General features: G+C 45.7%; 9 protein-coding genes across 9 annotated transcripts; 5 read left to right on the top strand and 4 right to left on the bottom strand.

Moving 5' to 3' along the window:
* Positions 1–802: 802 nt before the first annotated feature.
* On the top strand, positions 803–4359 carry TGAM01_v206635 (fungal specific transcription factor domain-containing protein; the record flags this gene model as incomplete). Its single annotated transcript, XM_018801610.2, has 4 exons — positions 803–931; positions 2156–2929; positions 2991–3673; positions 3726–4359. The coding sequence occupies 4 exons, from the start codon at positions 803–805 to the stop codon at positions 4357–4359; spliced, it is 2220 nt and encodes a 739-aa protein (XP_018664925.2).
* A 3961-nt stretch (positions 4360–8320) lies between these two features.
* Positions 8321–9391, top strand: TGAM01_v206634 (hypothetical protein; the record flags this gene model as incomplete). The annotated part of the gene is made up of 1 exon (XM_018801611.1): positions 8321–9391. The coding sequence occupies one exon, from the start codon at positions 8321–8323 to the stop codon at positions 9389–9391; it is 1071 nt and encodes a 356-aa protein (XP_018664926.1).
* Positions 9392–9973: 582 nt separating this feature from the next.
* On the bottom strand, positions 9974–12271 carry TGAM01_v206633 (hypothetical protein; the record flags this gene model as incomplete). Its single annotated transcript, XM_024549914.1, has 6 exons — positions 9974–10556; positions 10608–10940; positions 11003–11210; positions 11274–11325; positions 11385–12050; positions 12110–12271. 6 exons carry the CDS (start codon positions 12269–12271, stop codon positions 9974–9976), a joined length of 2004 nt encoding a protein of 667 aa, XP_024405388.1.
* A 1652-nt stretch (positions 12272–13923) lies between these two features.
* TGAM01_v206632 (hypothetical protein) lies at positions 13924–14250 on the top strand (the record flags this gene model as incomplete). Its single annotated transcript, XM_018801612.1, has 1 exon — positions 13924–14250. The coding sequence occupies one exon, from the start codon at positions 13924–13926 to the stop codon at positions 14248–14250; it is 327 nt and encodes a 108-aa protein (XP_018664927.1).
* Positions 14251–17960: 3710 nt separating this feature from the next.
* Positions 17961–18934, top strand: TGAM01_v206631 (ferulic acid esterase A; the record flags this gene model as incomplete). The annotated part of the gene is made up of 3 exons (XM_018801613.1): positions 17961–18426; positions 18484–18786; positions 18834–18934. 3 exons carry the CDS (start codon positions 17961–17963, stop codon positions 18932–18934), a joined length of 870 nt encoding a protein of 289 aa, XP_018664928.1.
* A 633-nt stretch (positions 18935–19567) lies between these two features.
* TGAM01_v206630 (amidohydrolase) lies at positions 19568–20587 on the bottom strand (the record flags this gene model as incomplete). The annotated part of the gene is made up of 1 exon (XM_024549913.1): positions 19568–20587. One exon carries the CDS (start codon positions 20585–20587, stop codon positions 19568–19570), a length of 1020 nt encoding a protein of 339 aa, XP_024405387.1.
* A 598-nt stretch (positions 20588–21185) lies between these two features.
* Positions 21186–22655, top strand: TGAM01_v206629 (hypothetical protein; the record flags this gene model as incomplete). The annotated part of the gene is made up of 1 exon (XM_018801615.1): positions 21186–22655. The coding sequence occupies one exon, from the start codon at positions 21186–21188 to the stop codon at positions 22653–22655; it is 1470 nt and encodes a 489-aa protein (XP_018664930.1).
* Positions 22656–23383: 728 nt separating this feature from the next.
* On the bottom strand, positions 23384–24307 carry TGAM01_v206628 (hypothetical protein; the record flags this gene model as incomplete). Its single annotated transcript, XM_018801616.1, has 1 exon — positions 23384–24307. One exon carries the CDS (start codon positions 24305–24307, stop codon positions 23384–23386), a length of 924 nt encoding a protein of 307 aa, XP_018664931.1.
* An 883-nt stretch (positions 24308–25190) lies between these two features.
* On the bottom strand, positions 25191–26239 carry TGAM01_v206627 (hypothetical protein; the record flags this gene model as incomplete). The annotated part of the gene is made up of 3 exons (XM_018801617.2): positions 25191–25469; positions 25533–26134; positions 26188–26239. The coding sequence occupies 3 exons, from the start codon at positions 26237–26239 to the stop codon at positions 25191–25193; spliced, it is 933 nt and encodes a 310-aa protein (XP_018664932.1).
* Between the last annotated feature and the right edge of the window lie 601 nt (positions 26240–26840).

The following is a 26840-nucleotide window of genomic DNA, read 5'->3' as shown; positions in this document are numbered from 1 at the left end:
CCAGCCATCCATAACAGGCAATTCCGATCACGTGATGAATTTAACACCGATATATTCTCTACGATTTTTAGGCGTATCCGATTATTCGGCATCTTTATTCCGCGGAGGTAGTCAAGCATGCAGAGAAGCTTAGGTGCAGTTGTTGTGGCTTGCTGGAAAATTTCTACCTCGTGTTCATTATCACCGAGCTATCTCTTAGCAGGTTTTTAAATTTCATTACAAAGCGCATCGGACCGCAAGATCCGCGGGCTATTGGTAGGAGATGAGTTAATAGTATCTGAAATGTTGGATTAGGTACATGTATAAGATAGTATCGTGCCACCATAATATCTGCATGTAGACTTTCCGCTTGTGTACAGTAACTGCCTCAACATTTTCTAGTGATGATGGCCCAGGTATAATAATATATCTCTACAATAACTCAGACAAAGTACTCCTCCATCATGAACACATACAAAAAAGAATCCCAGCATCTGGCCGCAGCTGCCAAGAAACTTGTCTTATTCTCATTGAATAGCTTGTCTCGCGGCCACACACAGAGTTAATACTACTCCCTTCGCTTTCACGATGACCAATGTTGAGCGCTATTCAGTGCGTGAAAACCGACAAGCTCGCTCGCCAAGACCTAGTTTAGGGCAGCCGTTCTACATTCCTCCTATAGCAACGGCGACAGTGAGGGTTTCGATAGAATAAGTCCAATTCTTGTCCAGGGAGGTCACAAAGCCTTCTGCCTTCAGCCTAGAGAAATCATGGGCTCTGCTCTGCTGGTCCAACGTCGAATATTACGCACGCAGCCATCGCTATGGGCCATGCCTCTAGCACCGTTGTAACGAAGCGCTCGGCGCTCAAGTACGCTAACAAGATCCCTGCCATAATCACTGCTGCACCGATTATACCAAATGGTGCTGCCAACATCGCTGCTCTAGCACTTGTGGGTTTTGCCCGTCGCCTTGAAAATATTTTTAAACTCCAAAAATGATGTTGTCATTTGCCTGGATGAGAGATGACCAGAGACACATGTATTCGAACGTGCAAGGTGCTGAGACATGACAATGTGTTGCGAAGGGGCAAATAGAAGATCCATTCCACTCGACAGCAAATGGAAGGTTTATCGACCGCGCCACCATTGCGGTAATACCAAGTGCCTCACATTTTTTTCTCCGAGAATCTTCTTGGTGTAGCCATCGCCGTTCAGCCGTTCTTATAATACAGGGCGCAGGGTTACGTTAAGCTAGCCTAATCTATTGCTTCATCGGGGTTCCCGTAAGAGCTCGCGCTAAACCTATAACATAGGATAGTTTGACGTAGTATCGCAATAGACATTCTGTTCGAAATGTGTACAGATCTTGAAGAGTTACATGTCGTGAACAATGCTTTCATCTAAACCCTGTGACGTAAGTTCTACCACAGTGGCAGTTACGAGGGCTGGGTCGCTGATAGCTAAATATAGAGAGAGGTTCTACCGCTGAAGTCTCTGCAATCCCGACAATGATGGAGACCGCAACATTCAGGTCTATATGGACCCTAGTTATGCTGTTTTCCCTTGGCGCATTTAACGACGGAAAACAAGGTGACAGAGCAGTCATGCCAGCTTCATGCTACCAACCATTGAAATCTCATTCGCACCAAGTCCCGCCCAAGTACAGACGCAGGCGGACAGCGCTACATGTAGTTAACCAAATCAGGATTGGATGTTTCTCGGACAAACCGCGAGCCTGTCATACGTCATATGTCTGAATTGGTACCAATGTAATTTGCCAAAGATAGCGAGATAACTGCCCCAGAAAAAAAGAACCTAAAAAATAGCTCTAATGGCTGGCTCGGATCTGTACCGCAAAGCATCCAAATAGCTCAGGGTCTGTAGCGTAGCGTCTGTCGAGCACCATCTACATCCCTAATAAATATTAATGCAGTTCGTCATATGGCGGGGCTCAGGTTGTTGTTATGTTATGATCACTTCTGCACTCAAGAGTAATGGAACGAAGAGTTGATATGGGTGACAGCGATCGCTGTGGCCGACCTTCGAGGGCGACAAAACGAAAAAAGCGCCCCCCCTTGTCATGCACCGAGTGTCGCAGGAGAAAGAGAAAGGTGAGGTTCTCGAGGCCCTTCAAAAGCAATCGCAACTTAGCTTACGCTTGGATCTATGTTGCAGTGCGATGGCAAGCTCCCATGCTGCGACTGCAAGCTGCGCGACAAGCCCCAAGGCTGTCGATATGCAGACGGTGCCATGCCACGGAACCGAGAAGCAGTGTCTCCTTACGGTAGCGCGACGACCATGTTCGCCCACAGCCCGCAGTCGGCTACGGGCACCATACCTTTGGAATCGGAAAGCAGCAAGGGACATCAAATAAGCAAGCTTGGGTACGCCCGAACCGGCTCTTCAACGGCAGATTTTCTGGATAGAATCGATGTCGATGATGATGAGGTCATGGGCGAGCTCGAGATGTGTCCCACTGCGAGCCATGGAGATCTCTGGGGGCGTTATAAATCCCTGGTCGAGCAGCTACCAACACGTGAATGTATCGTGAGACTAACTGATTTCTACTTTCAAAAAATCAATTGGCAATACTACGTCTTGGATGAAAGTTCATTCAGGCAGCAGCTCCATGCTTGGTACCGGCTTGACTTGCAGTCATCCGCCGCAGAAAAGTTTGAAGCTCTTCCCGCGGACGTGAAGGCTTTTCCAGCTCTATTATTAGAGGTCGCCGCCACTTCTTTGCTATTAATCACACCAGATAGGGCGCTGGAGCTGGATGGTCTCAAGCATATTGGCAGCACGTCATTCGAAACCATGGCTGTGAAATACAGCGAGACTGGCATGGCCATGCTGAACCTTCTTGGAAAAACCCAGGTCTCTTTAACAACGGTTTTTGCGGACTTTCTCCGCGTTGCTTTTCTCAAGTACTTTGGACAAGTGATAGAAGCAGTGAGTAGTTTTAGGCAGGAAACCGATGTGCCAGGTTTCATGTTAGCTTACACGCCTGTAGTGGCACGCCCTGGGACAAGGCGTCAAAGATGCACAGGAGATCGGGTTGCATCGAGCCAGTCGAGATCCAAAGCCTCGCACGGACGATATTGCGACAGTCTTCGAGAACCAAAGGATTATTCAGGATCGTCGGAGACTCTGGATGCTTCTATCTGGCTGGGATATTCACACGGCTATGGTTCTTGGACGGCCTGCGGCTATTGACGACAAGTCAGAGCCGATGCTTCCAGTCGATGTACCTATCACCGCAAACCGGCCGGTGGCTCCGGTCCTGCCCAGAGGCGCGGATGATGTCCCAACACCTCTCACGCGTGCCATCTGGGCGTACCGAATTATGAAGAATCTTCGGCAGATTCAGGCTTTAGAAAAGGAAGGGTCCTGTCCCGAACTTTTCTCACAGGTTGACAATCTTGACCAAGAGCTGCGGCAGCTTGACCAAAGCATCCCACCCTATTTCCGTCGCCGCAATCCTGACAAGAGTTTTGATTCAATTCCCGAGTGCTACTGGTTACCAAGTGCAAGGGCCACTCTGCCACAGCTCTTATCCTTCAACCTGATGGCCTTACACCGTCCATATATTTTCACACGCTTTGAAAGCCGGTCACGCGCCCTGGAGGCTTGTCTCGACATGCTCCAAGCACAAAGAGAACATTTTGACTCAATCGATGAAAACCAGTATAAAACGTTAGTGTACCTCGGAAGATTTTGACCCGCGCCTACTGACGTTAACCTACAGCTTCTTCTTGTTTTTCGGCACCTTTGATGCTATTGTGCTAATTGCTTCGATATACATCTTCTTTCCAGCAGATCATTGGGACAAGCTCGCTCAGGCGATGCAGCACTTTCAGTGGTCGACCGAGCGGTTTGAGACAATGTCCGGTCACAATTCCCTTGCCAAAGCAGCGGCTGTCACACTACGTACGTTTTCCGCACGACTCAAGCAGACTCTTCAATGGGAGGCGTGCTATCCTTCGGTCGATGATCTACCTAGCTCGACTATTACTCCAGGCTCGCACATGCAGGCTTGGAGCTTTCAATCTGAGCTCGATAGGCAATCTGAGCTCGATAGCTTGGTATTTTACTCCGACGCTATATCAAGGTGCTCAGATACAGGGGTGTCGCCTTCCGGACCGAAAATGCAGCTAAGATTCCCGAACGAGGGACCACCAGCTGCACTATTTGATTTATCTGTTATTGAGCCTACCTATGCAACAAATGATCTTGTATACAACGACTTGATCGGCAGTTTGGAATTGCAAACTCCTTTTAGTCCTAGTTCTAACCCTTGCTTACCTCGGTTCAATGGTAACTTTAGCAACAATAGTATATGGAGTATACTAAATAATAGCTTTTACTATACTAAGACATAATATAAGGTAATTAGCTAGTCCAGTTTAGAAAGGAGATATAGGAGAATAGTCTAGTAAGGTTACTAACCCCGGACAAGCTTTTTTACACAATGTATATCCCACCCACTCCATCTATACTTTGTGTTTTATGTTCTTACACATAGGCGCAATATTGCTGTCCTGTCCAAATCAAGTCTTTTGCATTAAAGCATACAAGCAATGTGAAATTACAGTGCTGATTACTCCCGGAATTTGAGCGCCACCTAATTATAGTTAAGGTATAGTTTTTGTTAACCTTTTAAGTGGCATCCTGGCGAACTGCATTAGCTACTACGCCAGCTGCGTATGCAGGAGAAATACCTATTATTGGTTATCTCTATTACTACTGCTTCGATCCTTAAATCTTCTAGTATTATCTTGGCAGGTTTATCTATGACAGTTTTGTTACAGTATGTTGGTATTTCCCAAAGAGAATTATACATTATCCATTGGAAATTACTTCCACATGACATCAAAGTGATGGTGTTAAGGTTTAACATGACGCCTTAATAACTTTAGCGTTATTTTTTGCACTACGTTTCCAATTTCACAACAGATATTCAGCGTAAAACGGAGCTCCTTTGGTCGCATAGTCTCTGTGCCAAAAACTCATGAGACTGGTATAAAGAAACTGTATGACGACACTATGTATCGGCCCCTATGTTAAATGGTGTGTTACAACAGCTTGATGTTACCGGAACATATCGCCCGCCGCTCGCTCCTCCCCGCCTGACGCACAGATGCCAAACATAAGTCATATGCCCCTCTAGCTTTCTAGGATGCTCAGAGAGTGCCCGCTCTTCTGGTCTGTTAGAATATTAATTGAACCTCTCATTTACAATCGCCATCACATTGTCCACTTGGCTATCAGCATACCACTACATGCAAGCAAAAGAACAAGATGGCCTCTTTAGGGATTTTCAAACAGCGCTCAGGGTCTGACGACAACCGCCCCAATCGTGATGGCTTTCATCCCAGCACGATACAGAAGCATCTTATTGCATCAGTTGGGGAGTTTGTTGGAACTTTCTTTTTCCTGTGGTTCGCTTACGCCGGCAGTATGCAATACGTAAAGCAAGCTACCTTGTCACCACCCACTGGGGGACTCAGCGATACAACTGTCTTCTTCATTGCGCATGTATACGGCTTCTCCTTACTTGTCAATGTCTGGGCGTTTTACCGTATAAGTGGTGGTCTATTTAATCCTGCAGTACGTCTCCGTCCCTCCCTCCAGCGCCTAAACACCAGAAAATCTACATATTCAAGGTATGCTGTGATACAGAATATGGAGTAACTTTCGTCAACTTGATAGGTGACGCTCGGCATGTGTTTGGCGGGGACAATGCCCTGGGCGCGAGCCGCCTTCTTAGTCCCAGCACAAATCATCGCCAGCATGTGTGCAGGCGGTCTAGCACGCTGCATGTTCCCAGGTGACCTTGCCGTGGCCAACAGTGTTCTCTCAAGAGACACATCGATCGTACGCGGTCTCTTCATTGAGATGTTTTTTACAGCCTTCCTTGTATTCGTTGTATTGATGCTCTCTGCCGAGCGTTCTAAAGACACGTTTATCGCACCCATCGGTATCGGATTGGCGCTGTTCGTCGCCATGCTAGCTGGTAAGACACCTACTGAGAAGTATCGGATTCTTCCGCATTATCTCTATGCTGACACTTTACCTGTCAGGGACTTCTTATACCGGCGCATCACTTAATCCAGTTCGCAGTTTCGGATGTGCCGTCGCGACGCCTAGTTTCCCTGGTTATGAGTGGATCTACTGGCTTGGTCCCTTTATGGGCGCTTTGGTGGCTGCAGGTTTCTACCGTTTTGTCAAGTGGTCTCATTATGAAGAAGCAAATCCCAACCGGGAGGAGACAGACTATCCCAACGGCGACCAACCACAAACAGCACAGCACTCTTCAGTATAACCATTTCCATAAGGGAGCTGATAGGGCGGCCAACCATCTAACGTTCAAGAGTGGAGGTAGGTTTATCCTTGCACAATGATGGTCCGGTTCCAAGTACATACAGCTTGTGGTTAGAATTTCCTAGCAGTTTAATATTCCCTCGTCCGAATATATTTACACTCGCCCGCTATAAGATCCTATTCCAGTATACCTGTGCTGTATCCTAACAGTACACAATCTTTTTCTTCTGACCTTGATCCTTATAGGTATAGGGGCGAATATTATAAGCTCGTTTAGTGTGCCCTTTAAACCAACTGCTGGGGTTTCCGGAAATATCTCCTTTTCAATCTTCAGGGTATGCTTGGCTATTGCATAGCCTTCCTATTAAAATTCCCTGCTAGCAATCACTAAGACTTCCTCAAAGGTTACTCTTTATATATTGCGTCTCTAATGTATTTATTAATGCTCTAGTTTACTGATGTTAGTTAACCTTTAAGCTTTTGAATTTGGCAATAACTCTTGTAAGGATTGCTTTTGTTACAAGTTACTTTTATAAGGAATATTATTTCGGTTCCCATTGGTCTATAATAAACTTCAAGCCCAATTCATATAATTAATAATTTCTCTTTTGTTTTTCTGTAATATTTATATTCTGTTTTCCCTATAAATAAGGAGCATAGGAAAATATATCCTTTTGTAAAGTTTCAGTATTCTATTATTTTTTTGCCTTTTCATTCTCCCTTTTTATAATACTACTATGCATATAATCTCTAATCTCCAGCCCTCTAGCTAATACTAAAATATCATTAGCCCTATCTTTATTGCTGCTTTCTGTTTGAAAGCTAATATTATCAATCTCCCCTTCGCTACAATCACCTACATCACCCACAGCATTCCTGTAACATGTATAACAATGAATCTCTGGAGTATATTAGCCATTGAGACGACGTAACCTCTCACTCTAGTATCCTGTGACCCTTCGGGACTTCCTCTATGTAGATTAGCAGAGGCTTTCCAAGGCCGCAGCTAAGGCCGGGTTTGCGATTGTTGTCATCTTTTAATGACTATCATCTTGGCCGAATTGCATGGAGTGCAGAGAATTCTATTATATCATCAGTAAACAATCCTCCTCTTCCTATAATGTCTTAGTGGTTAGAGGAGACTGATCGCTAGCATTTCTATATCTTGCATCGCATAAATGCAAAGTTGTTCATTGGATACTTGATCTAAAGCAGGGCATTGTCTAGATATATTACACTGTATACCAGTACATATAAGTTGTAGCGGTGCCCTCCTAGGGCCAAGACATTACTCTTCGAATTTTGCATTCGCAACTCTGTTACGACCTGGTCCCTTGTAAACAGTTGAACCCCTTATAGGCAGCTGGTTCCGTTACAGTAACTGCTATAATAGTGGTTATTGGCCTAATCTTTTGCCCTGTTTGGCTTAACGGTATGACGCATCGTTACAAACTCTTTCCACTAATCAAATTCCACAATTTTGCTGCTGAATACAGAGCATAGTTCCTCGTGAGCTTTTGTCATAACCATAGCAGAGCATAGCTGCGCAATACGCTCGGGGTCTGTTAGCTCTAGTACTGATTCTAGATCTGGGTTTCCTTACCGCTGCTTTAGACCTTGGGGACGAGTCTCACATTCCAAGTGTCTCACGCGGAAAATTGGCGTAATATAACGAGTTCGAAGCCACCTGGTGTACCCAGGCCGCACTCCACTAGACCCCCGCAAAAAAGCATAGACACTTCAAGCGTGGCTTGAAGCACTTGCTTCACCAGTCTTGGGGTGGTCTCGTGGCCTGGACCTCGGCTGAGTAAAAAATTAGATGTGAGCGTGCGCACAAACTGACGGCGCCGTAGCGTCACGATGCCGTCTATGCATGGCGTCATCCATATATCATACGTAGTAGAACACTATTGAATTTCACGTGGCTCGCAATCCTATATTTATAGGGTTTTCTTGCACTTATCTAATCCTTCAATAATTTTATCACGGCATTGTATAATTTGTATTTTCATTGTCGGAATGTCACAAAGAGCGGTAACACGCCATTTGGTCCTTGACCAGCTGTCCAGAGTCTCACTACTTAGAGGACAAAGTGGAACTGGAGATCCGTCAACCGCATTACCCATCAAGAATGTCCTTACACACCCTACCAATCCAACTAGCAAAGAAAACGCCAGTGTATTCTTCATCGGAACTGCTACCACAGTTCTTGAATGGCGTGGTTTCCGCATTTTGACTGATCCAAATTTTCTACATGCAGGAGATCATGTGCATCTTGGACCAGGAGTAACTTCACAACGAAAGACAAATCCAGCTGTTGAACTTGATAAGCTACCTCAATTAGATTGTATTTTACTGTCCCATTACCATGAGGATCATTTTGATCGGCTAGTCGAAGATTCGCTTAATAGGAACTTCCCTATCGTTACGACCCCGCATGCGAAAAGATGTCTGACCTCTTCATCTAGGACAGAGCCTTTCAAGTCTGTCTATGCCCTCGACTTCTTTGAAAGCATGCTTTTGGAATGTCGAGATAGTATCAAGAGTGAAACAGAAGAGTCACTAAGACCTGCGATAAAGGTCACCGGCATGCCAGGAAAACATGTACCTCCTGGTCCTATCTCAAAGTTAAACGACATACTGAAAGCTGTACCACCTACCAATGGATGGCTGCTTGAGATGGGCTGGGAATCTGTTACAGGGAATATTGGCCTCCATGACAAGCCAGCGTCAGAATTTAACTCAGGCTACCGCATATATATATCTGGGGATACACTATTTGTCGACGAGTTACAGGATATTCCAAAGTGGCTTGAAGGGAAGCAAATTGATCTTATGCTAATCCATCTTGGAGGCACCACCATTCCGGGTGCCCTCGCTCCGTTGGTAATGGTGACTATGGATGCCAAACAAGGGCTCCAGTTGATACGTCTTGTCAACCCAGATATCACTATTCCTATACATTATGACGACTATGATGTGTTTCTTTCACCATTATCAGACTTTACGAAAGAAATTGAGCATGCTGGGCTACAGAACCGAGTTGTCTATCTCAATAGAGGAGAGCAATACCAATTCACTGTACAATAACATTATATTTTACCATATCTACTATTAATTATCATGGTCATTTATTGTATTTCAGCAGCAGCTCTTCTTAGTTTGTGACGCATATTTTCGCTTTGTGATAGTTCTAGAGAAAGCCACTAGAAAAAGAAGACTTAAAGCCTCCTCTTTGCCAGTGATTTCACCAAGGCCCTCAGCGCAAGAAGAACAAAGGCCGATCGTACTCATATGGTACCGGAGAGCGAATTTCCCTCAACCCACTGAGCCCCAATCAGTATACTGCTCTATCGGCAATTATATACTTATAGAATACTCTATCGAGCATAATATCGCTGCCTTTTGATATTTGGTAGTTTAAGGATCATAGAAGCGTTCGACGTTCCATTACGTTAGTCATCGAAGATCGAAGTTGAAGAAAAAATAAGAAAAATGACCAGTGATGAGGATCAAACCTCGGCTGCTTTCTTTATGCTCTAGTGTTGGCCAAGTAACTTTACTACTACTTGCACCCGCGCCTGGCTTACTCCCAATCGGGGATTTTTTATTGGACTGGATCCATCGAACGAATGGCTCCCATACAGTTTCTTCTTTCTTCAGATTGTCCTGTTATTTTAATCTAGAAGCATTGGTAAATTCCTCCAGCAAGAGATTATCCTCAATGTCTTGGGCTAGATTCTCTACCGTCGTAGAGTTCGAGATAGGAGCTTCAAGATCTAAATCTGCCATAAAACCTGCTCTAATGGCCTCATCCAAAGGAGCTGCATCGGAGGCTGTACTTTGATCCAAATCTGTTAGAATCTCCCGTGCTGCAGTACTTGAAATATCCCCTTTCCGCAATGCTAAGGATAAGAGGGCAGTGGAAATCGCCTTTGTAACACGCCAATGCGTGTGGAGTCGCTCGTAGCCGTATACGCAAAGCAAAAAGTAAAACACCCAATCCTCTTCTTTTGGTTGGTATAGAAGCGCGTTTGCAAGGTAGGTTAAGGCAGCATGCCACAAAATAGAGTAAGATGAAGAAGAGAATTTCAGCCTATAGTTCATTATAAGGTGTTTTAGTTGGTGAACGGACGCATTGTAAACTCTGTCCGCAGAGCTCGCTGGGCTGCTAAATGTTCGCAACCGACTGTGACGTAATGGACCGGAAACTGCGTATCTGAATATATCGAGGATAGATGCATGTAGCCAAATGCTGGAACGCATTAGACACAAGCCATATATGAACAAGCTTCAAAGCACATACTACATAACCTGAACATAATGCGGATTTTGGTCGTTTCGGCAGAGGTCGTTTGGCAAGCTATTGCTCCATGCTAATAACTCGCGAAATTTATACTCGGCAAAACGTAGGCTTCTTTGGTCAGCGGAGGGCTTCTCATTTCTAGCGTACGACAATGCAACTTCATGCAAGATGGACCAAAAGTGACATAACTGAGGAAACACGCCTCCCTTGTAGTCGATATGTTCAGTCTTCTTGTTCTCAGACTCCTTGTTCTCCTGAGTTCCGGGCACTGGTAAATGTGGAGGGGACTCTGGAGGTACTAAGCCCGGTTGACGATAAAATAAAGACATGTAGCTTGAATAAATGTTGAGTACATCAATGAACTTTCCCACGAACTCGGAGTGGAAATTGCTTACGTTGCACAGTTGAAAGAACCCCAGGCCGCATACATATAAGCCTTCCTGGACTCCTTCGATAGTATGGATATTTCTTGAAGCGCAGGATTGTCTATTTGGACTCCAAATAAGCCCAATCTTACAGCCATATGAGAGGCCTCGGAGGCATATGACAAAACTGCGTGATCCCGTCCCTGGCCTAGATATCCTAAGCTCAAAAACTGCGCCGCTATTAGGTTTAGTATACAGTCTGTATGCTTCTGCGTATGCCATAGTTGTTCTGCTTCCGTACAAAACTGGAGTGTGAATGAACCATCATCGGATCCCTGTGCAATGTTCATTTGCTGTATACTGCATTAATATGACAACCTGAATTGAACAATGCGACTGGAGCAATACGAACACTTGCCCAGTATAGCAGAGAGTTGACTAGCAGTGAAGAGCAATGTTTGGTCTTGCCCTCTATGAGATCCGACAAGAATTGATCAGGCTCAAAAAAGCCTAAAAGCGGGTGGTCGGTTTCAAGGTACAAGGAGATAGTCCGCGCAGCGAGCTCGCTAGAAATAGGCACCTTTGTCCATACTTGAATATCCAACTTGGAAAGACGTGGGTCACAGAAATCTGAAACTGAATCAACTGAGTTTCGATCTTCGATTCGCGCTGAGGTTGATTGGTGCCCCCCGCTGCTTCTCTCAACAAGCTGCTGATAGGTTGTCTCCCGCAAAGTATCCATATTCCGACGAGGCACAGTGGGATATACATTGGGGTACTGAGAAGCAAGTTCCAGCTCTTGGAACGGGTCGTCTTCTTGAGAACTTGATTTAGACTGGTCGGGTTGTTGGCCGGAGTTGACATCCTGCCTCAAAATTGTTAAGATGACTGAGGTATCAATCTCTCTCCTTAGGACTCGTAGCCTTTCTAGCGCTTCATCATCAGGAATTGAGTTCAGGAGACGTATAACTTCAAGCAAAAGTAATTTTGAGTCATGGGACAATTCGGAATCATCTCTATAAGTACAGACATCGGTGCTGTCTTCGCAGTTCCAACAGGTCGGCCGTTGTCCATCGCACTAACACCAGTACATGTTAGCAGATATCCTCCAATAGTTCAAAGAATATCAACGCAAACCCTAATTTTCCTACGACGACAGGCGTTGCAGGCTATAGACACGCCTACACGACGTCGCTTGGTTGTTGACGCATTACCCGCATTACCCGAACTGGATTCAGAGCTTTCAAGGTTCTCGCGATTAGTAGAGCTAGCGGGCTGAATAGGCACAAATCGACGCATGTTTGGTGTAATATGCAGGGAATTAGATATGTCGGAAAGGACCTTGCGCTATCGGTGTACCTCGAGGCCTTGAGATATGACAATAGTAATGTTGGTATTCTCAAATCATAAGCGGAATTACAAAGATGAAGCTTCTGATGCGGGGTAGTACTACATCATTCGGAGGAATTGCCGGTTTGCCTAGCCAATTGCGCTTGCCATTTAGCACGGGCTAACTCGAAGTGTTGTAGTTAGAAGCGCGCTAAGTTATTACTATTAATAGCGGAATCGGAGATTCTTTTCCCACCAATCTTCGAACAGCTCCTTATACTTCTCCTATTCCTACTGCAAGTAATGGTGGAGCTGCTGCTGCTGCGAATGTTAAACCTCCTTGGCAAGTGCGCCCGCTTTCTCATTGCCAACAATATCCTGGTGCCTGGGATTCAGGATACCTTTATTATAGCTTTTAATTTAAGACTTTGTGCTATTTTTACATAGCTCTATGTAGGCTAATTGTAAAGATATAGGTATGTGTTGTCTCGATTGTATATACAAGAAGCCCAAACGCTAAGGTGAAGATGCAATAATAAACTATCTATCCAGTAAAAAGAAAACCTTAAGAAACTACCTATACTATTCAAGAAAGACTGGTTTTATTATGCTCCATATTTTTTTAGCTTATTCTGTCCCCACCGCCTTTCAAAGCTCTCTAACCCTGATGGCAAACCGGACTCCAAACTGGGGGCCGACTCGGCTTTTCTACTTGAATGCGGGCGAGTTGAACCAGGTGATTTGATTGCGCTTATACCTAAACGCTTGGGCAGTACCCTTTTGAGCTCTATCCCTTTCCAATAGAACTAAGTATTCCCTCTATGCTTGGTAGGTGTTACCTAACTCTGTAAAAAAGTCTTTAGTGTTAAGGCTATATATAACTTAAAGCCTCTGCCGACAGTGCAAAGAAGAGTCTTGATCCTCCACAGAAAGCAATTGCGGGCGCCTATTATAAGTTAGTAATTAATTGATTCGCTAATTTTTAGTCTTTGGTGAGTTCTGAAAGCGGACTTGTTTAACTGCACTGTAAAGTAGTTGTTATTAATTTTCCTTTGATGCAATACTAAGTTATTTAGCCAAGCGGTTAATATTGCAGACAAACTATAGGTATTTGCATGAAGCTTGGAATCTTGTTTAGGTGATGTTAGTGCTTTTGCTCCTAAGGGCATAAAGATACATATACCTAGATTCCCTAGTATAAGACCTACGTCGAATATTGGGTCCTCTTTTAGTCTACGCAGTAATGCAAAGCTGGTTTGCCATTATTTGTCATGATTTTTTAACAGTAATTAATTTTAGTATAACATATAAACAAGGTTGCATCGAAGTAAGCTACGCTGTTATTCTAAATATATATTACTACAAGTAATAGATTTATATCGAAAATCTACCTTACTCCGCTGTACTGAGGATTGATTAGTTAACAGTAAGCTGACATATTGAATAATCATTACGTTCGGATATGTTTTTATAGTTAGAATCTGATCTGTTCTAAGGGGAAGGTAAGGTATAAATTCAAGCCCCTTTCGCGTTGTAGATAAAGCTCTTAGACCATAACCATCGCAAACAAATCAAAGCTCACTCATAACCTTACATCTTAACATATTATAAACCTTCCCAACATGAAGTCTGTTCTGGCTATCCTTACGCTTACTATTGGCCTTGCCAGTGCCGATACTTTGAGCATTGATCTACACGCCGGCAGTTGCTCTGATACTGCTTTCCAAACCTTCACAATTGGAAATGTGGGTGAATGTCACCCTGCTCATGAAGCATTCAACTTTTATGTGCAGCACAACATCGCCCAGAGTTTCTTCGGCCGAAATCTTGGCATCCGGGCCTTCCGCAACGGCGACTGCACTGGTCCATCCAGCACCAACTCGTTATCTAATTCTCGCTCTTGCGTTTCGGCTGAAGGAGCTAGCTTTATGCTCACAACCATCAATTAAGTCGGGAAATATAGGACCAGGTGGCTCTGTCGTTGAGATGTTGGAAGAATGGAGCCGAAGGAGCGAGAGGAGAACGCAAGATCAATGAAACTTCCAGTACATAGAGAACAGCTATGTAGGACTTCAATATCAGAATCAGGTTCTTCTCGCCTGATACTGCAGTTTCCCACACTTGATGCTTTGTTCAACAACTTGTAACATTGTCCTGCTATTCCTCCCTTGATGCGTAACTTTGCTTGATCAACCTATACCCACACAGTCATGATTATAATAGCTCTGTCTTCCGCCCTGGACATCATCCATGCAGAGTGTTGACGCCAAGCTGCTGCAATGATTTATTCTTTGTAGCCCATGAATTTTGACAAAATACTTTCCTGTAACCGATTCCCGTATTTTCATTGTTTCTTTCAGCGGCGACGATACAAACCATGCTGTATCCGGGGCATAACTTTGAGTCTCGAAATATAACTATTTTATTAGTCTTCCAGAACCAACTTATGATCTACCATGCGATGAAACCACCCAGTGAGCACCAACGACGTGGCCCTTGCAACCTCGTCTCAGGCCACCTGACTGCGGAGCTTAGACCTTGATGTAGTTGTTGGCTTTCATAAGATGTCTACCATTTGTTTTACCAGGCTGCCGAGGTAGCTGCGCCGAGCTCTTAAAGTATCAAGCGTATTAGTCCCCACTGCACACTCGACGCTGTCCAGATCTCACAGCTGATCGGTCTTATTGTACACCCAGAAGCAAATATATGTCCACGCAGAGTTCAAACAAGAACTGACGGCATTGGTATGGCCTTTGAGAGTGTGAAGACATTGGCTAGTTCCTGTGTCCCAGACCCTCATCGCCAAGTCGTACAGTTCCAAGGCTACCATTTTAGGATTGAATCGCTACTTTGGCTCTAATTTAAGTACCCAGGTCGCTTACTGGATGAAATCGGTGTGATTTGTAAGTGTCCCGGATTGAGACAGTCTTGTCATAAGACGCGGTCGCAATCGATGCCGGGTCTTGTGATAAGGTCCGACGACAGTTTTTCAGCTTTGAGCCAGAATCTACAAGGCTCCAGTCAGACAAACATTAATAGCTAGATTATGCAAAAGATGTCCAGGTCAGTTGAATTGTGTAATCTCTGTGTAAATTCTTTGTAACTGGATTTTTAGAATGCAAGTATATGCGCTAGAAGTAGCCAGTAGCCTATAGAAACTCACCATCATAAGACACTTGTAAGAAACCAGAAGATACATTCAAAGAGTAATTTATTAATTGCCCAAGGACAAATGTAGCCCAGTAGTGCAAAAAAAATACATATCCCATTTCCGCTCATCGTTGCTATCTCTCCGGCGGCCGCACCAAGTGCTGTCAGCAAACCTTGAAATGTCAGAATCAATGGGTTGCTGACTCACAGGCACAAGCGCTAGGCCTGAGAAATGAGCTTCTCTATTGGAGTGTAGTGGGAATCGGAGCCGTAGTAAGAGGCAATTGCCGTGATTATTCCCTGATTAGTATAAACTTAGGGCACAAGGCACAATCAGTATAATTCAGCCTTAACGTTATATCGATTGAGAGTGAATCGGCAACAAACATAGCAACTGTTGGTTATGTACCCATGAATCGGACGTTTTGCTTGATTCGCCGCTGCTCTTAAGGCGTAAATTAAGAATGAATAGTAAGTATTCTGCCCATACCAGGAGTCCTTCGACAGAACACGTCCATATGATCGTCATATGACTTTTATCTCATCAATCTGATCCAAAGGTCTATAATCCATTAGATTCGCTCTCATTGTCTCCACACAGTATTCACCGGACCACCGCCGAGTTTTCAACAGTTTTTCCCAGCAAGTCATGTTTTAACACCTTAAAATTTATTTTGAACAAATTGTTATGCCAGCAATGCTTCAAGCTACAGCACTGTTCACGGCATTTATAACAGGCCTTGGACCTGCTGCGACTACTTCCGTCATCGTAGTGAAAACCGTGGATCTTGCTGGGCCGAAATCGCGAAACAACATTACTCATACAGAGTAGCACTGACGAACAATAACGGCGCGTCAGACCCTTACTGGATCTACCTGCCGCATGACAGTAGCACTACTAGCTCTAATGCCGTAGACTGCTCCTTATACTCTCGCCGCTATGACACCGAGTTTCATCAATGTGAACAATACAGCTGTCGCTAGTGTATGTACCAGCGAAACGGTCAACCAGTTCATCACTGCAAGCTTTGTTTGCCAGTGCGTAACTCACTTTGCCGGCCGTCCACTTTCAACCAGGTATTTGTGTCACCCGACGTACAAGGGTTTACGATCATCTTCTATGGTGGCCAGGGGCTCGGGGGCTGTAATACATTTGTTGATTAGCTGTTCGGATTTGTGGGGTGTTTTATTGGTAGGCGAATGGATAGCCTCTCTGTATGGTACCTCAGTGGCACAAGCATTGTAATCAATTGGTCACGCCGCACCATGTTACACAGCCAGCTACCTATGACAACCCAACACCTATGGTCGTGACAGTAGGCCTAGGACCAATAAACTTCTCGAGGGCGGATCATTAGATTATTCCAATAATCCATGGATCCATGATACTTTATCAAACTACTCAAATGTTATAGATATTACAATTGGATACATATGTTCACGTCCCTACACTTATTTACATAACATAACTGATCAGTTACTAATATGGAATTACAATTGCAGTATTATATACTGAGTTATAATTACAAGCGAGTCTATTATTTACATTGCCTGAAGGTCTCCTAACCTATCCGCTAACATACACCTAGTGTACACACACTGAGCTATATTATTCTACACCTGACTTGCACCGCACCTTATATATAAGTACCTGTAAGGACATATTGCCAATCAATTATGCAACTATTTTGCTGTTATAAACCAAGAACTACAGCCTTGTTCTTAAAAAACAGTGTCTTGTACTAACATATACAATCCGGTGTGTTACAGCCGGCTAATTTGCTACCTGTATCGTAGCCTACCTTTATCCAAAATCGAGTACTACTAGCGGCTAGCTTATTATACAAAAGCAAATAAGCTTATTATAAATCATCCGGTATAGCCTAACTTGAGCAGAATCCCTTGTTGTTCCTTGGCAAATATTTTTAACAGGACTGCTGTTATATATACTATAAAACACAATGCTTGTATAACAAGCTTGTATTTATAAATACTTTTGGTTCATTTGAATAATAGCGCACCCTTTCACAATATTATATTATCCTTGTTATAGCTATCTTCACAGCCTCAGCCAGTATAATACATACCAATAGGAGGGGACAAAGGTTCTTGTGTAAATAGACAGTTTAAACTACAACACATACTAATAGTCTTTTCTTTAATGAGAATAGTAAGTGTCTTTAGAAATCAGGTCAACCGGCTGATTTGCCATTAGGCGAGTTGTATCGCGGGGCGCCATGGATCTATAGTCTACGCGCGCCAATTGTAAACAGCTAGACGGTTGCATCCATCCATCAGCGGCTAAGTAACAGGATAATTGAGGATGCATTGATGTCTCCGAAACTCTTCATGGATTAGAAGGAGTATAATGAAAGGAAAGAAGCACTTGTTCGTATTTTTTGACAAAGGTCCAATTTATATAAAGGGCAATGCTTCCCTGCGACAGCCCACGCCCAAGCTCTCTGTTTATGCGCCAGCTTCCCAGCGACTCACACAGTCATAAGTCAAGATGCTCTCTTTTGGAAAACTCGCTCTGCTCCTCCTTGCCGTCAGCTTGCAGGAGGCTGCGGCTTCCCTCTCATCGGGCTGCGGCAAGGTTTCAGGCACCAGCAGTGGCACCAAGTCCATGACAGTGAACGGCAAGACGCGGCAGTACATCCTGCAGCTTCCGGCAAACTACAATGCCACCACCGGTTACAAGCTCATTTTTGGCTACCACTGGCGTGATGGAACGATGAACAATGTTGCTCCCGGCTACTATGGCCTTCGGGATTTGGCACGGGAGACGGCTATCTTTGTCGCGCCACAGGGCCTGAACAACGGCTGGGCGAATAACGGAGGAGAAGACCTGACATTCACCGATCAGATGCTCGATTATATCACGTCCAACGCCTGTGTCGATAAGGACCAGATCTTTTCCACAGGATGGAGTTATGGAGGTGCCATGACCTTCGAGCTGGCATGCTCCCGCCCAAGTATGGCAGCCAAACGTGAGAATTACCTCTTCAAGCCTAGCTAACGTGTCCTCCTAGATGTCTTCAAAGCCGTGGCCGTCATCGCTGGGGCTCAGCTCAGTGGATGCGACGGCGGTACCACGCCAATCCCGTATCTCGGCATCCATGGAGTGGTCGACAGCGTTCTCCCCATCAGTCTAGGCCGAGGTCTGCGCGACAGGTTTCTTCAGCTCAACGGCTGCGCTTCAAAGAACGCCCCCGAGCCTGCTGGCGGCTCTGGTACGCATATCAAGTCAACGTACGACTGCAGACCCGGTTACCCGGTCTGGTGGATTGCTCATTCCGGTGATCACGTCCCAGACCCCAAGGACGCCGGCCAGAGTCAGTCGTGGGCACCTGGGGAAACTTGGAGCTTCTTTACCCAGCAGGGGTTGAAAGGGCAGAGCGGCAGCAGCAGCAGCAGCGTATCAACGACATTGACTATCACAACCTCCTCCACCACTCCGACAACAACAGCAGGTGGTGGTAGTTGTTCGACCAGATACAGCCAATGTGGCGGTACTGGATGGTCGGGGCCAATATGCTGCCAAGCGGGAGCCACGTGCAAGTACATGAATGACTATTATTCCCAGTGCGTTTAGAGAATGATGTATTGCACTCTAGCGGCTATATATGTGAAAAGACACTGTTGTAAGAGGTTATTGCTTCTAAAATGACATGATCCAAAGAGGAACAACCTGGAACACAAGGCTGTGTATTACACTTGGTATATAACAGTACCTGGGCAGGTAGTAAAGCATGGAACACTAGTATCTCATAGCATAGAAATAAGCAGTTGCCCTTGTAAGCATTTTGGAAGTCAAATACAGTATCTTCGAGAAGGTACTCCGCAATGTCACGAAATGTAATTTCATAGTACTGTACTAAACTAATATTCATTGCAGGCCGACTATAGTAAGCAAACTAATATCTTAGATCCTCAGCGCCATAAATAGTGATTCATAGGTAACTTTCCTCAATTGGAAATACTTGTTTTCTAATAGCTACAACCGGTTCGGCCTACCTAGAACATTTATTTATTTATATTATCCACTAGAATGGAGGCAAAAAACACACTTTGCCGTGGACAATATTTAGTACAACTATTAAATTTGTTTGTCATCTAGTTCAAGAGTTGACCGTTCAGCCTTGGGAACAATGCTAGAGCATTCTCACGATTTACCTGAGCGGCCAGGGCTGAATCTTGAAATGGGTACGCATCCTGCCGGGATGTATGGAAGCCGATTATATCATTATTTGCGTACGGAGTATCGCTGCCATAGAGTATATGACCAGGTTTGGCAAACTTCTCCAGAATACACAGTACGTTTTCTGTCCCAGAGACGGCAGTGTCGTAATAGAAGCTGCGAGCATCCTCCCAGAATGCATCGGCGTCTTCCTTAGTTTTGTTTATCACACTTGTCGGGCGGCCAATAAGATATGGCAGGGTACCGCCAGCGTGTGATAAGATGATCTTGCAATTCGGGTTGTTACGGACTGTCTTGTTGTGTAGCATGTCGATGGCGGTCTGGGTCGTCTCGAATGGATACCTAATGACCGGCTGTGGTAGGCCGCTGACTTGGGAGGTATCAACCGGGTGAGTAGGATGAACGAGAATTACGGCAGAGCGGCGATTCAGCTCTGCCCAAATGCCCTTGAAGTCCGGATGGCCAAGGTAGTGGTTGCTCTTTCCATAGCGTGTGAACAGGACCACACCATCCGCCTTGAGAACGTCATAGGCATAGGCAATCTCGTTGAGCGCGAGCTCCTCGTCCAAGAGATTTGGCAGCGCAGCGAAGAAGCCATAGCGATCAGGCCTCTCATCTCGCAATTTGGCACAGAACTCATTGGCTTGCCGGGCCAAGTTGGCAGCGGCCTGGGGATCTTGCAATATACAAGCTCCTGGAGCCGTAAGAGAAAGAATGGCAGTAGTGATACCAAATTTGTCGTTGACTTTTTGATCCAACTCCTTTGTCCATTCGGGAATAAACCACCCAGATGGATCTCCGCCGGAAGCCTCTACAGCTATTAAAGTATGAATTGTTAGTGGGCCAGACATAAAGTTCCTGGGAAACGCAATATTACCTTGACGGTAGAAGTCTGGGACAAAGTGGTGATGGACATCGATTCTGTTGGGCCCCATTTCGTTCTGAAGAAGCCAAGGTATAGATAAGCACTGGCGGTGGGCTGAAGCTCTTATTAGATGGAACTGATTTTGAAGTCTATCAAGTGTGAAAGAGTGTCTCCTTTATAATCACACAAGCCCCACTTCTCCGGCCCTAGTCTCAAAATCTCTACTCGTTAAGATCTTCCCCGGAATGTGGAAGCAGAATCCGGGGAAGAAATGTAAGCGCATAGGATGACAAACTTGCGTTGCGTAGATAGGAATTGGAGCTCTCCAATTAAGACAAGCGACGTCACTCTGAATCCAATCGGCCACACAGTTGGCTCTAAACGCCTGGTAGGTGCAGTTCGAATCACAGTTTGAGAAATTGTATAGCTTCCCGCAATGTGTGCTATGATAGCGCGCCCGGGTCTATATCCGGACTGGACCTAAGATCCAAGGTGTACCACGGATCCGGATCCGGCCCGGCTCCGGCTCATGGACTCGGGCATATGATTTCAGGCCTCCGGATGTCTCCCGCAGAGTCGTATACATGTAGGTGAGTTATCATGGCAATACACTGGTCAACAATTTACAGTGACCATTTCAGTTTCCAAAAATTACGACAACAGACGTCATGGAGAAAAGCTCTACTAACCACGTGCACGATGTTATCATTGTAGGTGCTGGTATTTCTGGTATCAATGCAGCGCATCATGTACAGAGAAAACTTCCTGATTCCGAGTATCTACTTCTTGAGGGTCGTGATAACATTGGTGGGACGTGGGACCTGTTCCGCTATCCTGGCATCCGGTCGGATACGGACTTGCATACGTTTGGATTCGGCTGGCAGCCCTGGCAAGAGGGTCGAGCCATCGCAGATGGTGATGCTATCGCCCAATATTTGCGCAACACGGCGGAAAGGGATGGAATATACAGCCATATTCGGTTTCAACACCGCACCGTCGCGGCCAACTGGTCATCGGAGCTGGAGCTCTGGACGTTGGAGGTCGAAACCAAGAGCGGCCGCGTTGAGCTACATACCAGGTTCTTGATACTAGGAACAGGCTATTATGACTACAACGAGCCCCTCCAGGCTGAAATCCCGGGTCTGTCTGATAACTTTCGTGGCACTATCGTACATCCACAGTTCTGGCCGAAAGATCTCGACTACACTGGCAAGCGAGTGGTCATCATTGGCAGCGGCGCCACTGCAATCACGCTGCTTCCCAACCTAGCCAAAAAAGCAAGCCATGTGACGATGCTACAGCGCAGCCCTACTTACATCATGTCCATCGACAACGCGACAGGTGGCTCATGGATACACAAACTTCTGCCTCGGGCATGGGCATTCAAGCTGGATCGCTGGATGTTCATGTGGATGATTATTATCCTGTATAACTTCTGCAGACTCTTTCCTGAGCGCTCTCGGGCTGCTTTGGAAGGCGCGGTTGCAAAACAGCTCCCCAAGGGCGTTCCCATGGATCCTCATTTCCGACCACTCTACAAGCCTTGGGACCAGCGTGTCTGCTTCACGCCCAATGGTGACTTCTTCGAGAGCCTCCAAGGCGGAAGGGCGCATGTGGAGACAGCTCACATTAAAGCAATGTCCTCGGACTCTATACTTCTCGATAATGGAAAAGCCCTGGAAGCAGACATGGTTGTCACCGCCACGGGCCTGAAATTTTGCATCGGTGGCCATATACACATAACTATAGATGATGAAGAGATCAACCTCGCAGATCGCTATGCTTGGAACTCGGCAATGCTACAAGATGTACCGAATTTGGCCTTTATGATGGGCTATGTCAATGCCTCTTGGACCCTGGGAGTCGAAACCAGCTGCCAGCTCGTCTGCCGCCTGCTATTACACATGCGGAAGAAGCATTATTCCAGCGTTATTCCGCGTTTACCCAAGGGATTTTCCATGGAGCCCAGGCCGATTTGGAACCTTGACGCCACGTATGTGAAAAAAGCACAGGGCTTCATTCCCCACTGCGGCAATACTGGACCCTGGAGAGGACGCACTAATTACTTCGTGGACCTGTGGAAAGCCCGATATGGCAGTATCACCAAAGATTTAGTCTTCCGAGCAGTGAAGCCGTAGCTGGTATCAAACACATGATACATGCTCGGCATATTACGCTTGTTTAAGATAGGGGGCTTCAGTATCGGTATTAAGGATTTGAAGCTGATGGGTTCGAGACGATTGTATATCCTGCGACAAACAAGAATTAAACTATGCGAAACTGCAATACGTGCAGAGGAATGATTTCATTGGTCTCATTAGGTATCTCGGCTTATATCTAAATAAAATGAACATTTGAATGCTTATACTTCCGGAATTGGCGTGAAACTGGCCACGCCCTTTGCGCATAAACTTTGTTACATGGGTGTTACCTGGCAATTTATTCCTATCGAAAGGACCCAAAATGATTAGAAGATTAATGGTATCTTGTGATATAAAAGGAACTTGTGCTATTTACTTATTTATTACTCGAACATGCTTTATTATTCATAGAAGACAATGAATATATATATATATATATATATTACAACCTAGTCTCTTGCAAACAGTTCATTCCCTTATAGACAGCTGGTTCTGGTACAGTAACTGCTATAATAGTGGTTACTGGCCTAATATCCTGCCTTGTATGGCTTAATGGTATAACGGATCGTTACAATATATATATATATATATATTCACTTACAGAATTATTCATGTACTATCGAAATATTTCTCTCTATCACCTGTATATAGTTGGAGACTGATTACATAGTTTACTTTGGTTATGATTCTGTAGCTTGTGTATGCCTTGGATCTCGACCGAGTCCTTACGGTCGTGCTGTGCCCTTTGCAACATCTACTCTAGCATAGCTTACAGTACATTTCGTCCGCTTGGCTCTTATGGCCGTGAAAATGCTCTCCTCATCTTCTGGGAACCAGTTGGTGACCAAAAAGAGTGTCTTACCATCGTCTCCACCGAGAGTACATGCCGTCGCATGCCCCTTTACATGGATTTCGTGTGTGATATTTCCGTGCTGGTCGAGGCGGATGAACTTTTCTAAGCCCAATAAGCTCAGCCACATGCCTCCCTCGCCATCCATGCATCCCCCGTCAATACCAATGAGGCCGTGGGTGGTATTGCCGACCTCGCCGCTTGGTGAGATTGAGGCGGGAGACCACACCTTTTGGCGGTTGGAGATCTCGCCGCTGGCACCAATATCCCACTTGAGCAGGCCGTATCCAAAGGTCTCGGCGCAATATAGCGTCTTCCCATCGGTACTAATAAACAGGGCATTGGGAAATATGATGTCCTCCTCAGCAACCTTGACAGAGCCGTCTGTCTCGATGATGAGAAGCCTACCCGGCCGCGGCTGTTCGCCGTGTAAGACTCGAGCTCCCGTGTCATCCAGGTACACACGGCCGGTGCTATCGATCACCATGTCGCCGCAGTAACCGGTCATGACGCCAGACATGTCGGTGTACTGTGTGTCATTACCGGAGGCATCGCGACGATAGAGCTTGGCATCAAACATGGACGACCAAATGAGTGAGCCGTCGGGGGCAAAGCACATGCCGTTAGGCTGATTCTCTACCTCGCGGAGCACTTTCTTTTCACCCGAAGAAGGATTTATGGTGTAGATGATACATCCAGCCATATCACTGATATAGAGGAGGCCGCTGTAGTATCGAGGAGATTCGCCAAACAAGAGTCCATCGGCGAGTTGTGTATCTCTTAGCTTTTGGGGCTCCATTTTTGTAGCAGTTTGATAGATAAGATGGTTTGAGTATATTGCCCAGAGCTTGTTGTCTGGCTGGCTAAAGCAGGGAGAACAACACTTCCTATTTTATGCGTATTCAGATGGCTGTATTGTAGCTTTGCCCGCAAGTCCCGCCAGTCCCGCCAGTCCCGCGTTCCCGGCCCGACGCCCCGGATGAGATACCTAAATGCTAATCGAGATACTCCGTTTTGCTGCTAGAGGATCATACCCGCCTCGTACTAATTACAGGGAAGGTGGCTGCCAACGCTAAGTTTCCCAGATAATGAGATGTTTGGTTAGGCTAGTGGAACTAATACCTATACTTCTTTCATCTGTAATGAATAAGAGTGGTACTGATGAGAGTAGGAGAACGGATTGAAAAGGGTTGTACGTTTGCGTTTCATCTATCACTGATCAGCAATGGCTGACTTTCTTGAGAGATTCTTGAGAGATTCTCCGAGAATATTCGGGTGGACAGGAAAGAATTGCTTGGTTTTCGCTTAGTCGCGCAAACTTCTCCCTAGTGAATTCTTGGTGCCATTTTCCATGGAAGCTTGCGGATTTGCTTCCGTGGCCTGTCTCAACTCGAAGCGCCCACTTCTCTGAGCCATACTCTTTTGTCAGCAATTGTCTAGCTTGAAATAGGAAAGTCTTGAAATGTTAAGCCAACCTTCCGTGACGATAGTTGCTGTTCTTTACATGCACCTATCCATACCTCCTACGTACCATTATTCTTCAAGAATTGGTTGATTCTAGAATTCCTAGATTATAAAGGTGGCAAGGAAACATGCAACTCGAGCTTGGAATTCAACATTGAGCACTGCAAAGTAGGTGAAAACTAGAGAAATTCCATGCAGACATAGGTAGTTTAGTCCGCCTAAACCTTGAGCCCCTCCTCCGTAATTGTCTTCTCCCATTGTCTCGAAACTTTGGCCTCATACTCCGATATACCTCCACCCTTGACGTCTGGCAGAGGAGCATTAAACGCGGGGACTACCCGCGTGCCTCTGGCCGTTGCCTCAAATATCGTCCCATCGCCGTATTGTGGATTCTCCAGCAGTTCCAACATGGCTTCAGCAATATCATCCGCGCTGGCTGCAATATCGTCTGAGCCGATCATGTTGCTTTTATCAAGATCATCGCTCCATAGCGGTGTCTAATAAAAAAAGGAAAAAAACTGTCAGCGAATACCCCCTCTCTGCGGCTGTTATGAACATACATTGACAGCACCTGGTGCAATGGCCGCCGTGCGAATACCTACCGTGTCTCGCAGACGGCCGAGACTGCGCACAAAGCCGTGCAATCCATGTTTGCTAGCATGGTATAATGGTGACCCGATACCGTGCACGTATCCAGCCATGCTGCCAACAACGAGCAGCGAGCCCGGAATACGGCGTGAGGTCCAGTGAGCGATGGCGAGCTGGCTGAGTCGGATTGGGTGCGTCAAATTGACATCCATCACGGCATAATGGCCCGGTTCGCCGTCTGCATCATCTCGTGAAGGGCTATCGGGATTGGTTGGTGACTTCGGAGGGTTCCAGAAAGAACTCCACCTGGGCTCAAAAATGCCAGCGCCAGGAACGACAATGTCGACTTGTGGAAAGGCCACCTCAGCCGCGCGAATCAACGCCGATAGCTGTGGCCATGATGCAACATCCGTCTTCTTGAAGAGTGCGACAGGCGTATCGGCAGAAGGCGGTGTCGATGGATTGTGTGGATACTGCTTTAGAAGCTCCTGGGCCTCTGGTCGTAGGCTTATATCACCAACCAGAACCGAGCAGCCGCGCGAGAGAAGCTTCTTCGTAAATGCAAGGTTGATGCCTAAGAACGTTAGTCAGCCTTGGGCTGTCTAGCACAATGACAAGTTGTTGCACCTGAACCACCACCAGTGACAATAGCATGTCTGCCTGCTACAGAGAGAGCCATGACTGTATTGAGATACACAATGTCCGACGTGCCGAACTTTCAGATTGGCTGCCTCTTTCGACTCATGTAATCCTGGGAGACATATGTATATGCTATATTTCTCTAAACCAGTATCTTACGGCAAGCAACAAGTATAGGGGCTCTAGGCTGTAATAGTCTATTGACTGACTTTAGCTGTTTTGATAGTGGTCAATGTTGAACGCATTCCCAAGAGTCAATCGCGCTCCGGATGTGCTTCCGGAGGTGAGGCCGGATGCGTTTCCGCTAGTACTGAGCTAGTTCCACGATACAACACCGTTCTGTTACGCAATAATCTTGGCCCTTTAGTATCAACCTTCTTGTCCACTTAAGGAATATATTCAAGAGAGAGCCTAGTTGATTGTCACCAACTGAAAACTGTCAACTCTCGGTTCACCGGATGTGAACTTCATTAGTTGTGCCCCACATCTTGTTTATTCCTGTCCGAATCTTGAACAAACAATGTCCGAAACTTCCTAAATGCCCTACCCATGCTCCGATTGAGATACTTTGTCAGACCCTTTTATCAGCATCGAGTCGGCTTGTTGTACAATTTTGCGAAACAATAATGAACAAACCTCTG

The sequence above is a fragment of the Trichoderma gamsii genome, assembly GCF_001481775.2.
Source record: "Trichoderma gamsii strain T6085 chromosome Unknown Scaffold_22.2, whole genome shotgun sequence".
Classification (NCBI taxonomy): Eukaryota; Fungi; Ascomycota; class Sordariomycetes; order Hypocreales; family Hypocreaceae; genus Trichoderma; species Trichoderma gamsii.
This window is presented reverse-complemented; position numbering and strand designations above follow the sequence as displayed.